This window comes from Mus pahari, chromosome 1 (genome assembly GCF_900095145.1).
Source record: "Mus pahari chromosome 1, PAHARI_EIJ_v1.1, whole genome shotgun sequence".
NCBI classification, from domain to species: domain Eukaryota; kingdom Metazoa; phylum Chordata; class Mammalia; order Rodentia; family Muridae; genus Mus; species Mus pahari.
The window spans coordinates 117474746-117498497 of record NC_034590.1 but is presented as its reverse complement, the minus strand read 5'-3'; the positions used below and the strand labels follow the sequence as shown (position 1 = coordinate 117498497).

General features: G+C 49.4%; 4 protein-coding genes across 7 annotated transcripts in view; 2 read left to right on the top strand and 2 right to left on the bottom strand.

Moving 5' to 3' along the window:
- Positions 1–8642: 8642 nt before the first annotated feature.
- Cdca5 (cell division cycle associated 5) lies at positions 8643–15654 on the bottom strand. Its single transcript, XM_021215480.2, has 6 exons — positions 15531–15654; positions 15255–15346; positions 14308–14373; positions 14188–14223; positions 9889–10311; positions 8643–9748 (listed from the first exon to the last, which is right to left on the bottom strand). The coding sequence occupies exons 1-6, from the start codon at positions 15574–15576 to the stop codon at positions 9668–9670; spliced, it is 744 nt and encodes a 247-aa protein (XP_021071139.1). The 5' UTR covers positions 15577–15654; the 3' UTR covers positions 8643–9667.
- A 120-nt stretch (positions 15655–15774) lies between these two features.
- Zfpl1 (zinc finger protein like 1) lies at positions 15775–19893 on the top strand. 4 transcript variants are annotated; one of them, XM_029540374.1, is made up of 8 exons: positions 15775–15947; positions 16266–16375; positions 16658–16769; positions 18023–18216; positions 18330–18402; positions 18474–18620; positions 18859–18976; positions 19397–19893. In XM_029540374.1, exons 2-8 carry the CDS (start codon positions 16274–16276, stop codon positions 19581–19583), a joined length of 933 nt encoding a protein of 310 aa, XP_029396234.1. In that variant the 5' UTR covers positions 15775–15947; positions 16266–16273; the 3' UTR covers positions 19584–19893. The 4 variants fall into 4 exon arrangements, with proteins under 4 accessions (XP_029396234.1, XP_021064483.1, XP_029396246.1 ...); XM_021208824.2 differs by having other exon boundaries at positions 15775–15878; positions 19397–19849; XM_029540386.1 differs by having other exon boundaries at positions 15828–15916.
- Tmem262 (transmembrane protein 262) lies at positions 19825–20569 on the bottom strand. The gene is made up of 3 exons (XM_021208829.1): positions 20291–20569; positions 20087–20186; positions 19825–19982 (listed from the first exon to the last, which is right to left on the bottom strand). Exons 1-3 carry the CDS (start codon positions 20462–20464, stop codon positions 19906–19908), a joined length of 351 nt encoding a protein of 116 aa, XP_021064488.1. The 5' UTR covers positions 20465–20569; the 3' UTR covers positions 19825–19905.
- Positions 20570–23390: 2821 nt separating this feature from the next.
- The window catches only part of Vps51 (VPS51 subunit of GARP complex), an 11272-nt gene continuing 10910 nt past the window's right edge, over positions 23391–23752 (top strand). The window contains exon 1 of the mRNA XM_021196926.1: positions 23391–23658. Coding sequence (XP_021052585.1) covers positions 23431–23658 — 228 coding nt within the window. The 5' untranslated portion in view covers positions 23391–23430. The remainder of the gene's footprint in view (positions 23659–23752) is intronic.

The window sequence follows — 23752 nt, the reverse complement described above, 5'->3', positions numbered from 1 at the left end:
GAGCCACCATGTGGTTGCTGGGAATTGAACCCAGGACCTCTGGAAATTTTCTTCCTAATATCAAGCAATCTAACGGTCCAAAAGACCTATGAGTACTTTATTTTAAAATATTTAGTCTCCAGTCCTATTGAGTTATACTTCAAGATTGAGCCAATCTAAATTGAATAATGTAGACACAAAGGAGGTGGAAATAGGTTTAATATCATAATTGGGGAAAATTTATATATATTGGGAAATGTTTTTACATGCAATAAATCATGGTCTCTAATAAATGTGGGAGGAGGTCCTTAGTCTGATAAGTAGGTTCATCATTTAACTGTTGGCCAAAGCATCCCTGGCCAACCTCGTTACTGCTTCTCTTAGGGAGAACAAGACTCATTCTACCACTGGGCCACTGGACAAGGGCTGGCAGGAAGTGGGTCTCAGGGGAACCTGGGAGCCCCCTCCAACCATCAGATGAAGATGGGGCCTCTGAAGAGGTAGACTGTGGAGTTAAAGGTGTGAGTTCTGAGAGCCGGGTGTGGTGGCACACGCCTTTAATCCCAGCACTCGGGAGGCAGAGGCAGGCGGATTTCTGAGTTCGAGGCCAGCCTGGTCTACAGAGTGAGTTCCANTAAACTACCTCATGCTTTTACAACAAGAAGGCCTCTCGTGTTTCCTGGGAAATCCTGACTCCCGTGACTTCGGGGGTCCACGAAAATGGGGGTCCTACAGTTCCCCTCTCTCATAGATAGCCCTGGCCATGTCCAGTTTCCTTTTTTTTCTCTCTGCTCTGGACTCTTTCTAATGCCTCTGGCTGTCCTCTCATCTCTATAATCAAAGCTTTCTCTTACCCATACCATGGAGGCCATGCTGTCAGTTTAGATAGTTTAGACAGGAGCAGTCTTGGCTGCTCTGTGGGCTCTTCTTTCTTTCACCCTTCTTCATCTCTTTTCTTACAGCCTTTCAAGCCCCTAACACTAGAGAAAAAGATAGAGGTGCAGAGAGACACCCCTGAATAAAATCAGGGATTAGGCCACTTCCTGCAGATTCAGGAAGTCAAGTTCCCTGGGACAAGTATGATATTCACTGTCCGGACATCTAATTTCTTCTTTTTGTTTTTTTCTATACTCACAATTACTTAACAAATCACAATCAACAACAACCAACCAGCCAACAACCCACACTACCTCTCAGCATCCCTAACATTTGTATATCCTTAGAAAAGTCCCCAGAAATCCAAATGCCATCACACAATTGCAGAAACTATCTGCAGCTGGCAAATTCATGCCCCTGCTAGAGCATGAGGCAGATCGCAGCTGCTATGGGCAGTCTGAAGCAGCCCCATATCCACACCTTGGGCTAAAATGAAAACATGTTCTTACAATATTTCTATGGGGTTTTGTTTGTTTGTTTTGTTTTTGTTTTTGAAGACAGGGTTTCTCTGTATAGCCCTGGCTGTCCTGGAACTCACTTTGTAGACCAGGCTGGCCTCGAACTCAGAAATCCGCCTACCTCTGCCTCCTGAGTGCTGGGATTAAAGGCGTGCACGACCACACCCGGCTATTTTTATGTTTTTTTAAGGAAACCAAATCCAAAAATTCTTACTCCAGGGTATCTTTGCTATTTCCGCACTGCATAGGCCCGGCAGGTTAGCTGACCTGAGGGATTCTGGGATTCTTCTGTCTCTACCTCCCATCTCTCCTTGGGAGTGCTGGGGTAAGGACCACTCATGCTATGCATCCCACTGTTCTGTGGATTTTGGAGATTCCAGCTCAGGTACTTCAGCTTGAGTGACAAGAGCTTCATCACTTGAGTCACCTCCCCAGGCTTTAGAAGGTAGAACTTCACTTCACACATATACTTTGTCTCTCATTTTAGGAATTGTGGGAGCCTAGTGAGGCTCCCCAGGCTGGGCACACACTGAAAGGCAAAGCCTGCAAGCAGTCACAGCCCAAATCTAAATGCAACGGTAAACACTTGGGAATTCCTACCATTTTCCTGCTCCACACCCCATGACCTACAAAAGAGGTTCTTCCCAACCTTCTTAGTCCATACTCTGAAATGACAGCCTTCATGCTCAAGGACGAGGACAACCCCTTCCTGTGCCATCCCAGAACTTATCATGATTCTTGGATGAGTCTGAAGGCAGCACTATGGGAGCTAGGAAGGTCCAGATACCTAGGTCGCCTTAGATCGGCTGGATGGCCACCTCACCCAAGTCCCATGGATGCTTGGCTCTGCAATTCAGTGGGGATCTTTATTGCTGGGGCTTAAAAAGGGGCTGACTGGTGGAGCATTCCTGTGGAATTTTCCGGGGATGAGGTGGCTCCTGGCAAAGGTATGGGAGTGTCAAAGGAGTAGTGCAGGTCAGAAACCCTCTTCTGTTGCTCAAGAGGTTGGATTTCCTCCTGGGTAGCCCCGAGTTCCTCCTGAGTGTCTTCTGCCTTCAGGCTGACCCTTGCTTTCTCTTGAATGTCCTCTGCTTTGACTTGGGAGTTTTCATCTGTTTCCTGGGTGACCCTAGATTCCTCCGGAGTGATCATAATGTTCTCCAGGTCCTCGTACACCACGGTAGGCTAGGACAAAGGGTTACAGGACCTAAAGTGGGTGGCTAACCAACAGGACTAAGCTCAGCCTCAGGAGCAAAGGGGCAAGGCTGGGGGTGGGGAGGAGCCAAGGCAAAGAATGGCTCTTGGGCGGAGGGTCTCACCAAGTTCTCTAGCTGTTCTTCAAGGGCCAGGTTTTCCCTTTGGCTGGCATACAGTGACTCCTCAAGCCTAGGGTGAAGGAGTGCCCCCTGAGCCCCCAGGCTCTTTTCCCAGTCACCCCTAAATACACATACTCCCTACATTAGCTCTGTTGCTGGTGCCTCCTTAGGCATCCCCCACATCCCCATTGCAGAGGAAGCTGGTCCTCCCATATAACCTGCATTAACAACCCAGAAAAACCAATCCTGCTCTCTTTGTCTTTTTTGTTTCTGAGACAATGTCTCACCAAGTAGCCCTGGCTGTCCTGGAACTCACTATATAGACAAGACTGGCCTCAGACACACAGACCTGGGGGCCTCAGCCTCCCGGGGCTGGGATGTAGTGTAGGCTACCAGGGCCAGCATTTTCTCTAAGACTTACTTATTTCTGCTGAGCAGTAGTGGTGCACACCTTCAATCCCAGCAGAGGCAAGTGGATACCTGTAAATTCCAGGCTAGCCTGGTCTACAGAGTTCCAGGATAGGCAGGACTACATAGAGAAACCCTGTCTGGAAAAGCAAACAAGGGCTGGAGAGATGGCTCAGTGGTTAAGAGCACTGACTGCTCTTCCAGAGGTCCTGAGTTTAATTCCCAGCAACCATCTGTAATGGGATCTGATGCCCTCTTCTGGTGTGTCTGAAGAGAGCAACAGAATACCCACATACATGAAGCAAATAAATCTTAAAAAAAAAAAAAAAAAAAAAGGAAAGCAAACAAAGATTTACTTAGTTTATATTATGAGTGTTTTGTCTGTTCCTGTGCCTGATGCCCTCAGAAGTCAGAAGAGGGAGTCAGATTCCCTAGCATTAAAGTTGTAGATAGTTGTGAATCTCTATGTGGATGCTGGGTTCTGAACCTAGAATCTCTGTAAGAGCAGCCAGTGCTCTAAACAGCTGAGTCATATCTCCAGCTCCTTCTCTTTATTCTTATTACATTTTGAAAATAGGTATGCATGTATATTCATGTGTATTAGTGCTCTTATTTGCATGTATTTGCATGTATGCCTGCATGACAGAAGAGGGCATCAGATACCGTTACAGATGGTTATGAGCTACCATCTGGTTGCTGGAAATGAACTCAGGACCTTTGGGAGACCAACCAGTGCTCTTAAATTCTGAGCCATCTCTCCAGCCTTTTTATTACATTTTAAGTAATTAATTAAATAATTTTGAGACAGAATCCCATGTTGCCCTCAAGCTTTGCATAGACCAGGAAGACCTTGAACTCTTCTTTTTAACAATTATAGATGGTTGTGAGCCATCATGTGGATACTGGGTATTGAACTCAAGGGCTCTGGAAGAGCAGCCAGTGAACCATCTCTCTAGCCCCCGACATTGAACTCTTTTTTTTTTTTTTTTTTTTTTGGTTTTTCGAGATAGGGTTTCTCTGTACACCCCTGGCTGTCCTGGAACTCACTTTGTAGACCAGGCTGGCCTCGAACTCAGAAATCCGCCTGCCTCCCAAGTGCTGGGATTAAAGGCATGCGCCACCATGCCCGGCTCCGACACTGAACTCTTAATTCTTCTATTTCCATCTTCCACTGCTGACTTCAGGCACACACACTGTCTTTCCTAGTTTATACACTACTGAGATTTGAAGCATAGCTTCCTGAAAGGCAAATGCTTAACCACCTGAGCTACATGCTCAACCCTTATTCATTTATTCATAACAAGATCTCATGTAGCCCAGGCTGTCCTACAATTCTCAAGGAGAGGATGATGTTGAACTCCTAATCTTCCTGTTTCCATCTCCAAATGCTGGGATTACAGCCACTCATACCCAACTCTTCTTAAGCAGACTGCTTCTTACCTGGGTGGCAGTCTCCATGGAGAGGGAAGAAGGCTGGCCATCTCTTTGAGCTCTGTAAGGCCTGGTTCAGGACTCTGACAATTTCTAGTCTGAATCAGCCTTGCCTGAGAGCTGAGTGCCAGAAGTTTGAGTGGAAACAGGTATTGTTCAGATCCAGGGTCAAAGGCATGGAGCACTGAAGGAGAGCCATCACTTCCATCCTTGCCCCTCTGTTGCCAGGAGGAATTGAGTAGAGCCCCAGCTCCATTGGCTGACATCACAGAGCAGAACCCCTCTACAACCAGCTATCCATCTAGTTCTTTGACAGTTACTCCTGCCACTCAGCCATGGCTATGGGTCACTAATGGGTGGGACAGATCCTGATCCTGTAGGATACATGTGCTTGAGAGTCGGCCCTGACAGAATAAAGACAACAGAAAAGACAGGCAGAGAATTCAGGGAAAGCGGAGACCCAAAGCCACAGCAGCAGCCCAAGCCCTCGGCTAAGAACTAGATCTGACTTCACCAACCTGCCCTGCAAACGTTGCCCCACTGGTCTGTCCCTGAAACTCACCTCCTGCAGTCCCTTTGCAAAAGCTGTATTTCTTCTGAGGTCCGTCTAGGGCCCCAGTCATCCTCATCAATGAACTGATTCTCATATATCTCTGTGTCACTGGGGAGGTAAGAGTCAGAGCTAAGGGTTTGGAGGCCAGCTGTGTGTTCCCAGCCTGGGACCCAGCCCCTCGGTCACGTGTGGACTTTCCGCTGTTCAGCCCAAAGCTTAATCCTAGCACAGGTCTGAATGGTTTTAGGTGGGTTGTCTTCCAAGTTCCTTAATAATAGCCACTCACTCACAGACACACCATTCATGCAGCCTTACGTCGTTGTCTCATCGTCTTTGGGCTCCGGAGTGTTCAGGAGTGTGAACAGGAATGTGACAGTGGGTTCCGGCTGCTCATCCAACGCTGGCTCTGAAGATGGCTTTGCAGAGAAGGTGCCTTGGTGACTGAAATGGCATGAGGCTTCCAACCCAAGAGCCCAGCCCTCCTTCCCTTGTCCACCTCTTCTAAAGGGATTTGATCTCTGTACCCCTCGGCTTTGAGGAGGAAGCAGGGGAAAGGACAGCGAATGAGATTTGTTTCCCAGAGGAGACCCAGCTGCTGAGGACCCAAGATGCTCCACAGCAAGGAGTCTAAGCATCAGGAATACAAGTCTTAGCCCAGGCTAAGGAAGAGTTTCTGCAGCTGCCTATCTTCCTTGCCTTTTGTCTTAGGGTCAGCAGTAGATGAGGGAGTCCCCAGGGCTTTGCTGTCACCTCTATATTGGGCTCCCCGGACTCCTTAGGTTCTTCTAGCTGTGGCTCAGCAGGCTGCATGGCTGTTTTCAAGGCCTGCTTGGAGTGGACACTCTGCCTGCCTGTGGAAGACTGAGGGAGACACAGACCTGGTTGGTGATCCCGCTTGCCCCATCCCCTTGGCTTGCTTTTTCTAACAGGCTTGGTTTTCTTGGGATAGTAACTGATCTCAGCAGTAATGGTCTAGAGCCCATTACCAGCAATATTCAGCAAGCCAGAGGCGCCAGAGCTAGTGCTGCCAGACCAAAGCCCAGCCCAGATGGTAAAGCCCTCAGCAAGTACAATATGGGATGCCCAGTGTTGATGGTTAATATTGTCACCTTGACAATCTACAATCACCTAGGAGACACATTTCCTGGCATGCCTATGAAGAAGTTCCTAGAGTGGGTTAACTGAGGAAGATGACTACCTCATGGAGGATACTCTGCTCCATGGGCAGGTCCTAGACAGAATGAAAAGCAAAGAGGCCTGAGCACGGGCACTCGTCTCTCCCTGTATCTCAAATGCTACTGGACAATATTCCTCAAGGCCTGCTGCCATTGCTTCCTGTGTGATGGACTATACCCTCAGACTGTGAGACAAGACAAATCCTACTTTACTGAGCTATTTTAAGAAAAAAAAAAAAAAAAGGCAGTTTTCAGCAATCTGTCCTTTTATTCCACTACTGCCTTTAAGGAACAACCTTGGGGTTGTCAGCTTTGTTTGGTTGAGGTTTTTAGACCTTGAGTCACCTCCAGAGTTCATAGCCATCTCCAGGGTATAAATTCAATTACACCCCAAAAAGGAACATTTTAGGCATATCTGTAGTCTTAGTACTTAGAAGTGGAGGCAGGAGAATAAAGAATTTAACACCAACTTTCAGGTAAATAACTGCGTAAAGGCCAGCCTGGGTTACATGAAAAACAGACAACAAAATCCTAAACAAAGCACTGTAACCAAAGGGCTCAAGCGCCATCTTTGCCCTGCTTCTCAGTCCCCACCCAACACTGCAAGTGGAGGTGATCCCCAACTCACACAACACGAGTGTTCCTTTAAATATTATCACCTCCTCTCCCTCTCTCCCAGCCCTTGTGGGTTTTTTAGATGTTCGGTTTGGTTTTTTTTGGTTTTGGTTTTGGTTTTGGTTTTTTGAAGGGAGGTACCTAACAAAATTCTGCTCACCTGCAGCTTTGGTAAAAATCACCATGTGAAATACAGGAGCTGGGTGTGGTGGTGCACGCCTTTAACCCCAGCCCTTGGGAGGCAGAGGCAGGTGGATTTCTGAGTTTTAGACCAGCCTGGTCTACAAAGTGAGTTCCAGGACAGCCAGGGCTACACAGAGTAACCCTCCAGGTTTTTTGAAAAAAAAAAAAGTTTATTTCATGTATGTGAGTACACTGTTGCTGTCTTCAAACACACTAGAAGAGGGCATCAGATCCCATTACAGATGGTTGTGAGCCAGTGTGGTTGCTAGAAATTGAACTCAAGACCTCTAGAAGAACAGTCAGTGCTCTTAACTGCTGAGCCATCTCTTCAGCCCCCTCCCCCTTAAAAAAATTATTTATGTGTATGTCTCCCTTCTTTCAGTACTGTCATAATGGTACCTGTGAATGGGCTGCCTGATCTCTCAAGAGCATCAAACTTACACTAAAGAGGAGCCATGCCAGGTCCTTATAGGACCAAGCTCCAATCAGTATCCAGCTGTTGTTTTTCCAAGCCAGAATTTCTGTGAAGCCTTGAACTCAGAAACTTGCCTGCCTCTACCTCTCAAGTGCTGGGATTAAAGGTGTGTGCCACCACAGCCTTCGTGTTTTGTTTTGTTGGTTTTTTTTTCGAGACAGGGTTTCTCTGAATAGCCCTGGCTGTCCTGGAACTCACTAGGCCAGCGAACTCAGAAATCCGCCTGCCTCTGCCTCCCGAGAGCTGGGCTTAAAGGCGTGCGCCACCACACCCGGCCGGTTTGTTTTATAAGACAGGCTTTCTCTATAGCTCTGCCCAGCCTGGAACTATTAAGACCAGGCTGTCCTGGGACCCAGTGATCCTCTTGCCTCTGCTTCCCTAATGCTGGCATTAAAGCTGTATGCCACCACATCTGGCCAGTGTCATTTTAAATTATGGTAATGCATATGTACTTTAAGCATGCAACATGATGGTGGGGCAGAGGAGAGAGGACTCAGTGAATAAAGTGCTTACTATGCAAGCATGAGGCCTGGAGTTCAGGTCACCAGCACAGACATAGAAGCCATATGTGGTAGCATGTATCTGTCACCCTAGACCCGGGGAAGGGGAAAGAGAGCCAGTCTAGCTGAGACTAGTACTCTAGGTTCAGCAAGAGCACTGGAGAAAACAATGTCCTGGGTTTCACCAGAGGATGAGCTAGACACTCACATCTACACAACACACCTAGGAATTCCTTATCTTTGGTCAGCTTCTCAGGGGTGCCATAGCCTAGCTGCCGGGTACCATTAAACCTGGGCCACAGGCTCCTCCACTGGATGGAGACAGGGCTAGCTGTAGTTGATCCCATACACCTCCCCTGGGAACGGGTACTTAGCAGCCTTACTCAGATTCAAGTTCTCCGCTCCTGAGACAGGAGGGCTTGGGCCTTCATTGCAGGAAGCCCTCGCTAGGAGGAAGAGGACCAGAGCCACAGGAAGGAGGCCATGCCGGCAGCTTGCACAACACATGGAGACTGGGGCTGGCCTCACAGCGGTGGCTCCGCCTTCAACCAAATAAAAAGCAGTCTGCAAACAGGTAGAAACTTCTACAAAGTTTATTTGAAATCAAGCCACCTTCCCCTTAGGCTGCACATTAGTTCCTCACAGGCAGGTAGGTCTGCAGTGATGGTTGCAATTCAGCATGATTCAGCTGAATAGGTGGGGACTAACCCTGCAAGAGTGATCCACTAAACCACCCTGGTGGGACAGGAGCTTACCTGAGTTCTCATTCCCCACAGCTTCTATTCTCATGAACTTGGAAAGGTTGGAAGGCCAATGGCCTTTAAACCACAGCTTTTACCATGATTGCGCGGTGGCAGGCAGGCAGGAACCCTAGAAACCATGATACACCCACTCTTGTTCCCAGCAACCCCAGGAATGGTTGGTCTCACATGAGAGCAATAGTTTTAAGCTCACAGCAAAAGCTGCCTTCAGTGCTCCAGCTGTCTAGCAGGTGAGAGATGAGGTGACATGGTATCCAGAGCTGAGGCCGCACAGCTTGTATTCAAAGAAGCAGATGTGGGCGAGGAAAGAGGTCAAAGCAGAGACTATAAAGCTTACATTGGTGCATCTGAGGCCCACACTATCAAGTGTACCCACTTTGCTGTAAGCAACAGCACCCCCTTCACCAATGTCAACAGCAGTGCAGACACGGACCAGTTCCTACATAAGTCACTGTGTTAAAAACCAACTATGCTTCCTTCCTTCCATATCCCGGACTTCACAGATTCAATGTCCAGATCCTCCCTCAAGCATTTAACTGTCTCCCTGGTCTTTGAGATCTCAACTCTACAGAACCAAAGCAGAACACAAAACCTCTCTACTAGTTGGTGGCTGCATGCAACAGCAGAGACAGCCCATGACTAAACCTGTTTCTGACAGTTCCGGTTCAGAGCCATGGATTCTCATCCCCAACACTGTAGAGGTAGAAAGTCCAGGGTAAGGAGACACAATATAACAAGAGGCCAGCAACACCTTTCTGGGTAAGAAGGCTAGTGAAAAGGACCCCATATATCCTGTTCTACTCAAAGGGCAATATGTACGGGAAGAGGGGCGAGCCAGCCAGGCCATCCCACTCAGTGACAGGCATCCCAGTCCATCTCATTCAATCAGAAGTTCAAACTGCTCAGCAGCTTCAAATTCAGCATTCATGGCCACAGCCCACTTATCCAGCTCTGATTTCTGGTGGAAAGAAATGAGGGCACATGAGTGGGAGGGAAGAGCAGCCATGTTGGCCAGAGCACTAGACCCACACCTCAGACACCGCCTTCCCGAAAGAGACAGAGAAGTCTGGCCCCACACGCCCCTGCTTGTCCACTCACCGGGATCTCAGGAACCTTCTTCTTTCGCTTCTCTTTCACAACTGGGGGAGAGATTCCAGGGAGCGTTCTATCCGGAACCAAGTGTTTCGCAGGTACCTTTGGGGTCTCGTTTAACTTTGAACGCCCGACAGGTGAGACTCCAGGCAAGTCGTCAGGTCCCTCAAATCCAAAGGATTGGCGGTCAGGGGTGGAGGTTGAGGCACAACCAAGGCTCTGTAGCCGACTGTACGACCGCCTGACTTTCTGAGACATTTCCAGGTCTCTGGTGTCCAGCTCCGCTTCTCCAGAGTCAGGGTCAACATTCTGAGTGCACAGCACGGGGGTGCTGGAGGGAGTCCCAGGGACACTACAGGTCTTGAAGAGGTCCTCTTTAGTGGGTACCTTGAGCGGAGGGTTGTTTTCTTTTTCCAAAATAAAAGAGATCTGTATCAGGACAGGAGAGAAGTTTTGTCAGCTAGAGGACTCAGGATGGAAAGACTGCCTACAGGACATACGGGACTTCTACTGTTTGTACTTCATGTTGTCGGGTTGGAGCGCAGGACCTTGTCCAAGTTCAGCAAACACTGTGCTGTGAATGAAGCTCCAACACCAGTCCATGATAGGTTTTAAGCAACAACCACAGCCACTGAACACATGCCCACACACATGCACAGGCCTGCATTCCATGCCCACTGTCAGGGAGAGAGGGAGGAGTTACACTTGGGATGAGATTCTATTTGCTGCTGCTACCACCAGGTGCACCTGGTGTATGGCTACCACTTGTCAGCTGACATGAAATCTCAGCAGGTCTAAACTGGCTTGATGGCCTCCTTATTACTTTGCCTGAATCCAGGCTCACCCTTTATGGGCCATCTGCTACGTAACTGCTAGAGATTTTTCAAAACTGTTCATTTGGTCAAGTATCTATTGGTGACCTGTCCTATACCAGGGACTGTTTTGGGTACTGCGAATACATAAGGAAAATGAAAAGCCACTGACTGGCACTTCAGTGTTCCCGCTGTAGCAACAAGAACATAACGAGGGGACTGAAGACATGGCTCAGCAGTTAAGAGCACTGACTGCAGCCAGGCGTGGTGGCGCACGCCTTTAATCCCAGCACTCGGGAGGCAGAGGCAGGCAAATTTCTGAGTTTGAGGCCGGCCTGGTCTACAAAGTGAGTTCTAGGACAGCCAGGGCTACACAGAGAAACCCTGTCTCGAAAAAACCAAAAAAAACCAAAAAAAAAAAAAAAAAAAAAAAAAAAAAAAAAAAGACACAATGAGAACTGGGGATTAGAAGGTAGAATCAGCTGGGCGGTGGCAGTGGTGGCACACACCTTTATCCCTGCACTTGCGAGGCAGAGGCAGGTGGATCTGAGCTGCAGAACAAAACCTGGGGGCAGGGTTGGGATTGCAGCTTCACTGAGAAAGAGACACGAGCTATGATTTGAAGGTGTGGAGCAGAGTTGTGTGGGCATATAGAGTATCTGTGTTCTAGGTTGCGGGGTGTGGGGTGGGGGAGCAGGGCGTGCAGATACAAAAGCCTTGAGGACAGGTGTTTCAGTCAGGGTCAAGAACAAAATGGGCCAGAGTGGCTGAGTCAGGAAGTAATGATCCAGAGACTGCAGATGAAGCTAGAACAGAGCTACCGCTCTGTATATTACAGTCCACCACACTACCACCTCCATCAGAAGGGCTTTGACCTACGGCCAGTGGAGGAGCCATGGCACAGCTGTCAAGAGCAAAAGCTTAACCTGACATATGCACTTGAGGCTAAGGTACTGGTTACTCATACCCCACTCAGTTCACACAGCTCCTCCCCAGGGAGGCTCTTCATACCTGAGATCCAGCCCAGCACAGCCTTTCATCTGCAACTCTACTATCCCAACGCTGTCTTTTACCTACAACCACACTCTAGCTATCTGCAGCTGGTCTGTTATATCAGTCATGCCATCCAGACAGGTAAGCTTGAGGATCAGGACACCCGCTGTCTAGATCACTGTCAATGCCCAGCACATCCAGCAGAGTCCTGCACATTGGAGGCTCACAGAATGGACATGAAACGTGGCACCTACTTTTCTAGAGCTAAAGACCTAGTAAACTAGTCAAAGGACAAACTCAGGGAGGGGCACAGTCCTCTAATAAAAGGAAGTCATCAGAGATTTCCTGGTCATAAGCTCTGGAGAATTTTGTCCTGCAGCCCTGGCTGGCCTGCAACTCAGAGATCCTTCTGCCTCTGGCCCCCAAGTGCAGGGATAAAGGCGTGCGCCACCAGTGCCTGCCACCCAGCTGATTCTGCCTCTGACTCTGAGTGCTCCTCACTGTGTTCTTACTGCTACAGAGGGAGCACTAAATTAATGAATGATGCCGATCAGAAGAGGGACGGCCCCTGACCACCACTTCCATCCTCTGCAGCCAAAGTCAGCTGATTTTTATTTTTGAGACAGGGTCTCTCAGTATAGACCAGGCTGGCCTTAAATGCAGATGTTCCTGCTCTGAAGGTCATGTTTAGAGAGAAAAAACACCAAACATGTAAATAAGTACCCTACTAGATGTTGATAAAGACACTACAGAGAAATGTGTCAGTGGTGGCAATGGAGTGATCAGGAGGACCTCTGGGAGCTGTCATAGGACACTCATCCCACCATCATCTTAGTTGGACCTTCACCATCTTAACTCTCCCTATTGGTCCTAGGACTCCAATGAATTCATTCACAGAAAAAAAAAAATCTTTCTACAATACTTCAGCTTTATTATGTCAGTCCTTGGTTAAAAGCTGGTTGGGAAGTTAGGGGGTGGGAGGATAGTACATGCCTTTAACCCTAGCACTAGGGTGGGGGTTGAGGGGAGTTAATCTCTAAGTTTGAGGCCTGCCTGGTTTCCAAAGCAAGTTCTAGGACAGGGCTGTTACCTAGAAAAATTGTCTTGAAAACCCACCATCACCATCACAAGATGGCTGGATTGCCTCACCAGCAGGGCACCTGCTTAGTACAGCCCTGGGGTAGATCTCCAGCACCACACACATCAGAATAACAAACCAAACTGGCACTCTGCCTCACATCTGCAATTCCCAGCACACTGAGGAAGAGTACCAAAGCCAGCCAGAGCAACACAACCCTGGTCAAAGAACAAAGCATCACCGCTGTGCGCCTGTCATTTCGGCACTTGGGAGATTGAAAATAAGGAATTCAAAACCAGCTTTAAGTACATACTAAATTCAGGGCCAGGCTTGGCCACAGGTAATCCTGGCTGTCCTGGAACTCACTCTGAAGACCAGACTAGCCTATAACTGGAAAGAGATCCGCCTGCCTCTGCCTCCTGAGTGCTGGGATTAAAGGTGTGCACACCACCTAACACCTTTTACACTGTGCATGCATGTGTTCAGAGGAGGACATTGGGTTTTCTCAAACTGAAGCTAGAGGTGTTTAGGATCCAGAAACATCTTTCTAGCCCCTAAACATAACTCATTCTACAACCGTAAATAAATGCTAAGCAAAACAACCTTTTTGGATTTTTTTGTTTGTTTTTCGAGACAGGGTTTCTCTGTATAGCCCTGGCTGTCCTGGAACTCACTTTGTAGACCAGGCTGGCCTAGAACTCAGAAATCCGCCCGCCTCTGTCTCCCGAGTGCTGGGATTAAAGGCGTGCACCACCATGCCCGGCTCATTTTGTTTTTTGAGATAAGGTTTCTCTGTGTAGCCCTGGCTGTCCTAGAATCCCTCTATACATCAGGCTGGCCTAAAACTCAGAGATCTGCCTGCCTTTGCTTCCCAAATCTTGGGATTAAAGGCATGTGCTATCAAAACCATTTGGTGGCAAAACAGTCTACAAAAGCCCAGTGGTTAAGGCATAACTTTTTAAGAAAAATAGTGAGAATGCTCAGAACATAAAGAACTAGAAATGAGGGGTTGGGGATTTAGCTCAGTGGTAGAGCGCTTGCCTAGCAAGCACAAGGCCCTGGGTTTGGTCCTCGGTTCTGGGGGGGGGGGGGGGGGGGGAAGGAACTGGGGGGGGGGGGGGGGCGGTGGGGGAAGAATTAGAAATGAATGACACCCACAGGCAGGAAACAAGACTGGTAATTACAGTCAGTCCTGGTAGCATGACCATCTCTAAGATTTGAATCTATCTGCAGAGACTGATGCAGGTGGATCTCTGTGAATTTGAGGTCAGTCTGGTCTACTGTAACTTCCAGTTCAGGAAACAGGGTTATACAGTGAGAACTAATTGACAAGCCATGAAGCCGTTGCCTGGGTAGAAGTGTATGCCTACCCTCTAAGGCAAACTAATTAAATCCTACACAAATAAACAGAACTGAACTCACCCTAGGACTTCTTCGAACCGTGTGGACATCTGGAACCTGTAAGGATGACATCAACTGATCAATCAATAGCTAAGCCCAGTTTTGACATCTCACTCCCAAATCCCTCTCTCAGCCCCTCACCTCTACTGCATGAGCTACAATCTTCTTCAAGACGATGGCCTTTCTGACTGGAGCCGCTGGAGTTGTCTGGGGGGAAAAGAAAGTATTATCCATGAGCTTTACATTAGTTTAAAGCCCTCTAAGTCAGTGTAAAAGTACTATGGGGGTGTTGCTAAGAAAAGTTTATCTTCAGCACTCGGGAGGCAGAGGCAGGCGGATTTCTGAGTTCGAGGCCAGCCTGGTCTACAAAGTGAATTCCAGGACAGCCAGGGATATACAGAGAAATCCTGTCTCAGAAAAAAAAAAAAAGAAAAAAAAAAAAGAAAGAAAGAAAAAAAAGAAAAGTTTTTCTTACCTTCTACCCAAGACTTCTCAGGCTCTAAGCCTGGTTCTAAGTTTGTAAGTTCTTGAACCATGTTGGACACCAACTGTGGAAGCATTGGGCAGGGGTTTTTTGACTCCCTTGCTCCCAAATTGCAGGGTATTTCTTCCCCCCAACCCCAGGACACAGAAATGTTATTCAAAGGCTGCTGGCACTATGTTGGTCAGGTTCTGAGTTACTCTAACCCTCTCAGGCTGCCTATCTCCCAGCCACATGGTCCTTCACCTGCATCTGAGTCTTGACTCTGATTCAATCTGGTCCATGTGTGTGTGTGTCCTCATGACTGCTCTCTCCCTCCTCTTGACCTTATGATGAAACCACCTGGTCTCTCTGCGCCTCCCCCTCTCCCACTTCTCTCTCCCTGGACTCTTCCGGACTCCTCACGGGGCGCTGATGTCCAGCCTCCTCTGTCCTCTCCTGCCCAGCCATAGGCTGATCAGCTCTTTATCAACCAATCAGAGATGATATAAAACAGCGAGCCCGGAGGAGCTAGGCAGCCTGACTACGGACACCTAGGAATAGAAATTAGCGTCTGAATACGCAGTGCACAAAACCAACCCCAACACCTGGGGGACCAGGAACTCACTCTCGGCCAGATTTCAGGGAACGTGTTCGGGAGATCTGAGCCAGATTTCCGCTTGGACGACTTCGAAGGCTTAGTAAGTGGAGTCCTGGGCCCTGGAAAGGAAAACATGTTTAATGGTGAACAAAACTTTGCTCGAAGGAAAGGCAACAAGCAAACGAAACATGATGCTTGACGAGTTCGGAAAAGCAAAAGTCGTTTTCTAACTACCCCTTGGTCTTCCACCGGGAGCCAAGTTTTGTTCCCCAAACAACCCGGCCCCACTGCTCCCGCGCTCACCAGACCGCTGGGCAGCCCCTCCGGATCGTGTTCGCCGCTCCGACATGTGTACGGTCGGGCTCAGTCTCCGCCGCCGTCGCCTGCTCAGGCTCGCGCCAACCGGGAAGTTTGCTGCTTCAAACGTTCAAATTGCCCGCCTCGCTAGCGAGAAAGCGGAAGTGACACAAAGCAGCAGGCCGACCCGAGGCCTACGCTTTCGTCGTCACGGGCTTTACGTCTAGCGTGGCTCAGAGGCGTGTCCTGCGGCGCTGTGGCGTCATCAGCGCGCGCCGCACCCGGAAGAGACGTGGCAGCGGAGGGATAATCGGGTTGGACCCGAAGGCAGCGGAGTTGCAGTTACCGGAGTTGGTGAGCTCAGTCCCCGGCCTTCCGCGCTTTCCATTACTGTACGCACCCGTCGCGATCGGCTTCGCGGAGGTTCGCTGACATCCAGAATGTGGTCGGCCGGCTGGGGGGCGGGCCAAGAGGGGGTGGGGTCTTGGGGGCGGGGGTGTGTCTTGTATTGGAGCTCTGGAGAGCTCTGGCTAGGGCCTGGGACTTGATGGAATGAAGGATCGGTGGTTTGTGGTACGATCTGTACAGGAGACGTGGCTTTACCCATGGTAAGGCATTATGCTAGGATTTGGTGTTGGGACTGGTGTGAGACGGGATTGGGAGATTCTGGTTGGTGAGACCAAAGTGGCAGCCACTGGAACCTGGCTTCCTGCTAACCGATCCCCTCCCCTCCGCCCCCAGGATCGGTCATGGGACTTTGCAAGTGCCCCAAGAGGAAGGTGACGAACCTGTTCTGCTTCGAACACCGAGTTAACGTCTGCGAGCACTGCCTGGTAGCCAATCACGCCAAGGTGGGGCGTTTAGAGCAGTGTCTGAGCAGGGTGGGTGGGCAGACAAGATTGGCTACTTCCAAATCCATGAGGGGCCCTATGCTAGACTGTAAACTCCACAAGGGCAAGGACGTGGGGTGTGATGTTCTCTGCTGTGCCTTCAGTAGCTGGTCACTAGATGGTCATGGACTGAACAGATGAAATGATGAGTCGGATGAGAGAAAACGAGGCAGTTGGGCCTTGGAGTGGTGTGCTCATCGTGGAGCCTGGGACACCAGTTGTGACATCTCTCTCCCACTCCAGTGCATCGTGCAGTCCTACTTGCAGTGGCTACAAGATAGTGACTACAACCCCAATTGCCGCCTGTGCAACACACCCCTGGCCAGTCGGGAGACCACCCGTCTTGTCTGCTATGGTGAGGCCTGGGAAGGGGTCAGGGCAGCCCCAGGATCCAGCTTGGAGACAGGTTTGATAGCATCCTTCAAGAAGCAAGACAGTGAGTCCCTCAAGCGTGGAGGGCAGAGCCTCAGATCCTGATTCTTTTAGGTACCGCCCAGTTTTATAAACCTAGGCAAGCCTTTACTCTTCCTAGGCCTTAGAATCTTCCCTGAAAGTCATAGCTCCTCCTTCCTGCCCTGCCAGTCTTGGCGAGCTAGAGATGACTATGAGCTGTGGCTATGAGCAAGATGCATTTTAGGGAACGTTACTGACCCTGAGACTGCACTCGGAGGAAGCTATCCATGTCACAGCCAGCTTGGAGTCGGTGGGCAGAGCCTAGTATAAAAGCCTCAGCTTAGGTTGTTAGGGGTGCTGGTCCAAAAGGGGGCAGCACAACCTGAATTTCTCCTGTGAAACTGTATGTCCGCTCCTACAGATGGATGCCTTGATTAGTACTTGTGGGTGAGTAATGGGTGACGTTTGTGAGCACATGTCCCATGGGATGAATGATGACGTGGTGTGGGGGGGGTGAGCATTACGGGACATGTGTACAGATGTGTACATCTTACATGTCTGACTACTAGTGTACTTTGAGGGAATGGCTCTCGAGTTTGCTTGTGTATTTCTAAGCACTGTGTATTTGTGCCTCTGGGTATCTGTATGTATCTGTGTCTGGGACGCTTTCCTTATAGTGTTCTTGTATGTAGGTTTGTTTTTTTTTTTTTTTTTTGAGACTGGGATTATGGGGCTGACCTTGAAATCTTAATACTCCTGCCTCTACCTCCCAAGTGCTAGGATTAGGCACTGCCAGCCTGAAGCTATTGTTGTGTAGTCATTAGCCCAAGGAATATGATTTTAGGCCAGAGAAGACTCTTGAAAGGGTGGAAGGTTTTTTTCTTTTTTCTTTTTTTTTTTTTTTTTTGGTTTTTCAAGATGGGGTTTCTCTGTGTAGCCCTGGCTGTCCTGGTATTTTCTTCCTTCCCAGTCACACCTTCTCATGGGCTGGCCAAGTTGGTAGACTCTACCTTGTTTTGGTTCAGTGGCATTTGAAAGAAGCCTTAGGGACCTGGAGTGGGGAGAAAAGGATTGGCCCTGGGCATCGGCACATATATCCAAAATCCATTCCTGCAGTGAGCTAGGCCTCGGGGGTATGGGATTGGTAGGCCAAGGATAAGAGCTCAAAGACTTGTCTCTCTCATGTCTGTCCTTTCTTATTTCATGGGTCCTAAGATCTCTTTCACTGGGCCTGTATCAATGAACGTGCTGCCCAGCTACCACGAAACACAGCGCCTGCAGGCTACCAGTGCCCCAGCTGTAATGGCCCCATCTTCCCCCCAGCCAACCTCGCTGGCCCAGTGGCTTCAGCACTGAGAGAAAAGCTAGCCACAGTCAACTGGGCCCGGGCAGGACTGGGCCTCCCTCTGGTGAGAGTCTCTCTGTCTGTCTGACCATCTGTTTGTGCTGGCCTCTCCTGAGGCAGATCGAATGTGTTAGTAGCAGGAGTGGGCAGACTGCTGATGGAGATTCCTTTCTGCAGATCGATGAGGTGATAAGCCCAGAGCCCGAGCCCCTCAATTCCTCAGACTTCTCTGACTGGTCCAGCTTTAATGGTAAGTGGTGGCCTCCATCTGCTGTCTGAACCTTGCCTCCCTGCTCCACTGAGAGATCGCTCTTTCCACAGCCACCACCACCTCTGTGCAAGAGGAGAGAGCCAGCGTTCCAGCTGCGCCTGCTTTCTATAGCCAGGCTCCCCGCCCTCCTCCTTCCCCAAGCCATCCTGAGCAGCACACAGTCATACACATGGGTAGTACTGAAGCCCTGACACACGGTGAGCTGGGGAATTTTCCCAATCAGAGAGTAGAAAACAGTGGTTGATTTTGGTGGAGTGAGCTCAGAGCCCCATGTGGGATTGCTCTTCCTCACTCCAAGTTCAGATAGGGACTCCCCACAGTTCCTGAGGTCCTCTGTTAGGCTGGGGAGGGCAGGAGGTCCTTCACGCCACCTCCACTCATGCCACAGGATCAGTTTGCCTGAGCCTGTTGTTGCTGGTGTCTCTGTCTCTACAGCCCCAAGGAAAGTATATGACACACGGGATGATGACCGGACAGCAGGCATCCACGGAGACTGTGATGATGACAAGTACCGCCGCCGGCCTGCTCTGGGTTGGCTGGCCCAGCTGCTCAGGTACACAGAGACACAAGGGTGGGATGTCAGAAAGGAGAGGCCCCACGATGGATAATTTGATGACAGTAGAACTTGTTCTGGGGCCACAGTGAGGCCCCGGCTTTACAGGCAGCTCTAGTGTGTTGTGTCCTTCCCAGGGACTCTGCCCTTTCCTCCTATAGGCGGTGTGGACTCGGGCTCTGAGGCCCCTTCCTGCTGTGATGCCACCTGGCTTTTCTAAGCGTCCCTCATGTTTAACATATTGAGGCTTCCAGCATGGTTTCTGTCCCACTAACTCAAACTTCACAGTAACCCAATACGATGGTGAGGACAGGAGCACAGGGTGACCAGCCCCAGTCCACAAGGGTAGTAACTAAGGATTCTCTCTGTGCCAGAGTAGGGACCCACGGCCTGACCTGACTTTTCTCTCATTCCTTTTAGGAGCCGGGCTGGGTCCCGGAAGCGGCCACTGACTCTGCTCCAGCGGGCAGGGCTGCTGCTCCTGTTGGGGCTGCTGGGCTTCCTGGCACTCCTTGCCCTTATGTCTCGGCTCGGCCGGGCTGCGGCAGACAGTGATCCTAATCTGGACCCGCTCATGAACCCTCACATCCGTGTAGGTCCTTCCTGAGCCCTTGCTTGTGTTTGGGCCAGCTTAGGACCTGGAGTCCTGGGGAGAGGGTGGGACGGCTTGAGGGCTTTTCTCTACTCCTCTCCCTCAGTCCTGAGACACTAAGATCCCCTCGGCCAAGTCAGTTGGAGGCTGAGGCTGCAAGGCCAGGTGTGTAGCCCTTTTGATCAAATTGGTCTTCACCTGCTTGCCTCTGAGTCTCCATCCTTCTACTTCAACCCTCAAAGGAGCAGACAGGTGCAAATAAACAACAGACTTTATTAAAACATCTGAAGCAGCTTTTTCCATCTCCCGTCTTAGTCCTGTCCCCAATCCCCAGGCCTCAGTGTCTCTCCTCTCGGTAATTGATGGCCAGAAACTCCAGGCACAGGCGGTTGAAGAACATGGCTGCATTGAGGACTGGGTAGAGGAGACAACCCATCAGCTCAACGTTTTTTGTCCCCACCTTGCCATGTCTCAGGGTTTCAAAGCTCCCCGTCCTTGTAGCGCGCCTCCCCACTCACTCAGAATGGTCAAAGCAAAGCATCTAAGGAACTTGTCACCGGTCATCTCTGCGTAGAGTGACCCCATGGCAGCCCAGCCGATGCTGATCACCTGGGAAAACTGGGAGGCCAATCCAATGGGAGAGTGGCCCCTTGACATAACAAACACTCCCATCAGCCCCTTGATTTTCCCCAGCCAGCCCTTGAACCCCACCCCAGACCTACTATCAGTACAACCGTGTAACGGAAGCTCATGTGGTCGTAGTTGTGGATGACACAGAAGTTGTGAACATCACTAGCAAAGACGCCCATGTGTATGAAGAAGAGTATAAGTGCGGCTACAGTGAGCATCAGCCCCGGAGGGAAGCATAACACAGCTATGCGGTCCCGCCACCGCATCCTGGTCACGGCCTGCTCTCAAGTCAGAGCCAGAAACTGGAGCAAGTGGTCACTGTCCAGAGCCAGCAATTTCCTGCCATGCTAGGGTGTTCTGTCGGAAACAGCAGTGTATTCCAGAGTGAGGAGGGCATTGGCGAGGGCAAGGTTCTAGAATGTAGCCTGATTCCAGCAAACAGAATGTGTTTGGGTATTGAGGATGTTCATTGTGGAGGGATGGCCAAAATGTGCTGAGTGGCAGGAACCTGTGATGGAAGGAAGGGATAGTAGCCCGCGCCATTCAGTCCTCTACACTTTGTGGGCAGCTCAGTATTCCCTCCGGGGACATTGTACAGGGAACAGGCCCAGGCTCAGAAAGGTGGAGGGGCATGTCCCAGCTCCACAAACAAGATTTAGGCAGATGATTAGGGCCTAGATGAATAGCTGAAGGCTTTTCCAAGCAAAGAAAGGCTTTGGCCACATCCTAGGCTCTAGTTGAAGCACTAGACTTAACACAACGCGTTAGCACAAACTTCAATGAGCAGAGACAGGAAATTAAACTTTCCTTTTCTTTAGATAGGATTCTGGGATGACCACAGAGTAATTCCCCCAATGCCAGCGCCTTCCCCCTCTCAGTTTTGGCCACCAGATTTCATGGGAACCAGCAGAAAGTAGTTTTCCCTCTGGCTGGGTATTCAGCCTTGTCTGGGTTCTGTGCTTGCCCTTCCTTCTCTCTGCAGTGCTAGTCGGTATACTCCCAAGGCCCATGTATTTTTACAGTATGAAAGATAGAGTTTTAAAGATCACATTTAATTAGTACTAATTAACCTAGGGTTGGTTTTGTTTGAGACAAAGTCTCACTAGGCAGTCCTGGAACTCATTTTTGTAGACAAGGCTGGCCTCGAACTCACAGAGATTTACCTGCCTGGATCAAAGGATTGTGCTACCATGCCCAGCCTCATTTATTTTAGTGTGGGTGAAGAGTGTTTGCATTACCACAATGAATATATGATGGTCAGAGAACAACTTTCAGGAATCCATTCTTGACTGCTAAGCCATCTCTCTAGCCTTTGTGTTGTTTATTCAGCTTTTGGGAGAGTTATCATGTAGTCCAGGCTGCTTCAAACTTATAAGGATGACCTTGACCTCCTGATCATCTGCCTGGCCCACAATGTTCTAGGCAGGTGCATATCACCATGCCTGGTTTTTCTTTTCATTTTGATTTTTTTTTTCTGTATGGATGAGTATTTTGCCTGCGTGCACATGTATTCCTGCTCCCCATGGAGGCCAAAAAGACATTGGATCCCCCAGGGTGTTACAGACAGTTGTGAGCTTGGGAATTGAACCTGGGTCATCAAGAAGAGCAGCAAGTGCTTTTAACTTTGAAACCATCTCTTCAGCTCAAATTCACTTTCTTAAAGCTTCTTGAGCTGAGATCCTCAGATGTACAGTTTTTATTTATTTATTTATTTATTTATTTATTTATTTATTTATTTATTATATGTAAGTACACTGTAGTTGTCTTCAGACACTCCAGAAGAGGGTGTTAGATCTTGTTACGGATGGTTGTGAGCTACCATGTGGTTGCTGGGATTTGAACATAGGACCTTTGGAAGAGAAATCGGTGCTCTTACCTGCTAAGCCATTAGATGTACAGTTTCTAAATAGCCCACTGGATAAGAAGGCAAGAAAATGTTTTGGTCCAAGACAAGTGAATACATGATCCATTTAGTCTGTGACAAGAGCAGCCATACATGACAGGTTGAGAAGCAGGCTGTGGGCATGGTAGCACAGACCTTTAGTCCCAGCATTCAGGAGGCAGAAGTGGCTGGATCTCTGAGTTAGAGGCCAGCCTGGTCTACAATAGTGGGTTTCAGGTCAGCCAAAGTTAGAGAGAGATGGTGTCTCAAAGAGAAAGAAACAGAGAAAAGAAAGATAGAAAAGGGTTTGAGCTGGCATGCAGTGAACTGCTCTTGCACTTTGGTCTCCAGCATCATGATGGGCAGCTCACAGAACTAGCTGTAACTACAGCTCTGAGGTATCCAACACTTTTCTGACCCCTGGTCTCTGCACACACAAATACACATAAAATACTGGGGGCCGGACAGCTGGAACTTAATCCCATTCAGAACTGTTTTTAGCTAGGCAGTGGAGCTGGTGACAGTGTTATCACATGCCTTTAGTCCCAACACTCGGGAGGCAAACAGGCAGATGTCTACACTAGCTTGGCCTATAGGGCCAGTCCCAGGACAGTCAGGGCTATGGAGAGAAACCCTGTCTTGAAACAAACAAACAAACAAAAAAACAATAAAGGGTATACCATTTAGATTTTTTTAAAATCCTGGTTTTCAGATAAAAACAGTGTTTGGTCTGTTGAAACTCGGTAACGTTTACAGTACATCATTAGTAAAGTCTCATTTTCTTCTATTTAACTCAGCATGTATCAATCTGACCTCATTCCCTCTTCACTTAAGAGCTTCGTTTTTATGCCTACATCTTTAAAACTTCCAAATTATCCTCAATCCCAACTGCTCAGGTATCACATTCCACCAACTTCTTAAGATTAACAGGATATGTTCTCTAAGTAGAATAAAGTTTCTCATATTGAATGGCTCCTTGGAGACAGAACCTTGGGAAACACAGCGTTAAAGCCACATTGCAGGCTATTGAATGGACGTTTGAACCTTGCAGACCCCCTGTGACGCATATTCGATCTTCTGCAAGTATCTTTCCTGTGCGGATGCAGGATTGGGACGCCACGATTCACCCAAGTAGCACAGCAAAATCACGGAAGCTCAAGGACCCGGAAGCTCAGAGAAACCTCTGTGCTCCAGAGGAACAAGCGCATGACGGAACCTTAGTCTCACATATCCTACAGCTGCAGAGGAACGTTTCACCTGAAGGACCGCCCGGTTGCAGCAAGTTTATGGTCCCCGGAAGTGCTTTCCGTTCCCACCCCTGCCTCAACCCTTTGTGATGAGGTTGGAGCTATGGCGGCTGCCGCAGCTGTGGGCCCTGGCCTAGGGTCCGGGCCTGGGGACTCCCCAGAAGGTCCCGAGGCGGACGCTCCGGAGCGTCGGCGGAAGGCTCATGGGATGCTGAAGCTTTACTACGGCCTCTCGGAGGGGGAGGCGGCGGGGCACCCCGCGGGGCCTGACCCTCTGGACCCAACCGATCTCAACGGGGCGCACTTCGACCCGGAAGTTTATCTGGACAAGGTGTGTGTGTGTGTGTGTGTGTGTGTGTGTGTGTGTGTGTGTGTGTGTGTGTGAGAGAGAGAGAGAGAGAGAGAGAGAGAGAGAGAGAGAGAGA

Excerpts from the sequence above, each read along its gene's own strand:
- Cdca5 (XM_021215480.2), bottom strand. The coding sequence starts at position 15,576 with ATGTCGGAGCGGCGAACACGATCCGGAGGGGCTGCCCAGCGGTCTG. Across the intron at positions 14,374-15,254 it reads TCCCTGAAATCTGGCCGAGA|ACAACTCCAGCGGCTCCAGT; the intron begins GTGAGTTCCTGG and ends TTTTCCCCCCAG. Across the intron at positions 10,312-14,187 it reads CGGTTCGAAGAAGTCCTAGG|ATCTCTTTTATTTTGGAAAA; the intron begins GTGAGTTCAGTT and ends GTCCTGATACAG.
- Zfpl1 (XM_029540374.1), top strand. The coding sequence starts at position 16,274 with ATGGGACTTTGCAAGTGCCCCAAGAGGAAGGTGACGAACCTGTTCTGC. Across the intron at positions 16,770-18,022 it reads CACCCGTCTTGTCTGCTATG|ATCTCTTTCACTGGGCCTGT; the intron begins GTGAGGCCTGGG and ends ATGGGTCCTAAG. Across the intron at positions 18,977-19,396 it reads TGGCTGGCCCAGCTGCTCAG|GAGCCGGGCTGGGTCCCGGA; the intron begins GTACACAGAGAC and ends CATTCCTTTTAG.
- Tmem262 (XM_021208829.1), bottom strand. The coding sequence starts at position 20,464 with ATGCGGTGGCGGGACCGCATAGCTGTGTTATGCTTCCCTCCGGGGCTG. Across the intron at positions 20,187-20,290 it reads GTTACACGGTTGTACTGATA|TTTTCCCAGGTGATCAGCAT; the intron begins GTAGGTCTGGGG and ends TTGGCCTCCCAG. Across the intron at positions 19,983-20,086 it reads CTTTGCTTTGACCATTCTGA|TCCTCAATGCAGCCATGTTC; the intron begins GTGAGTGGGGAG and ends TCCTCTACCCAG.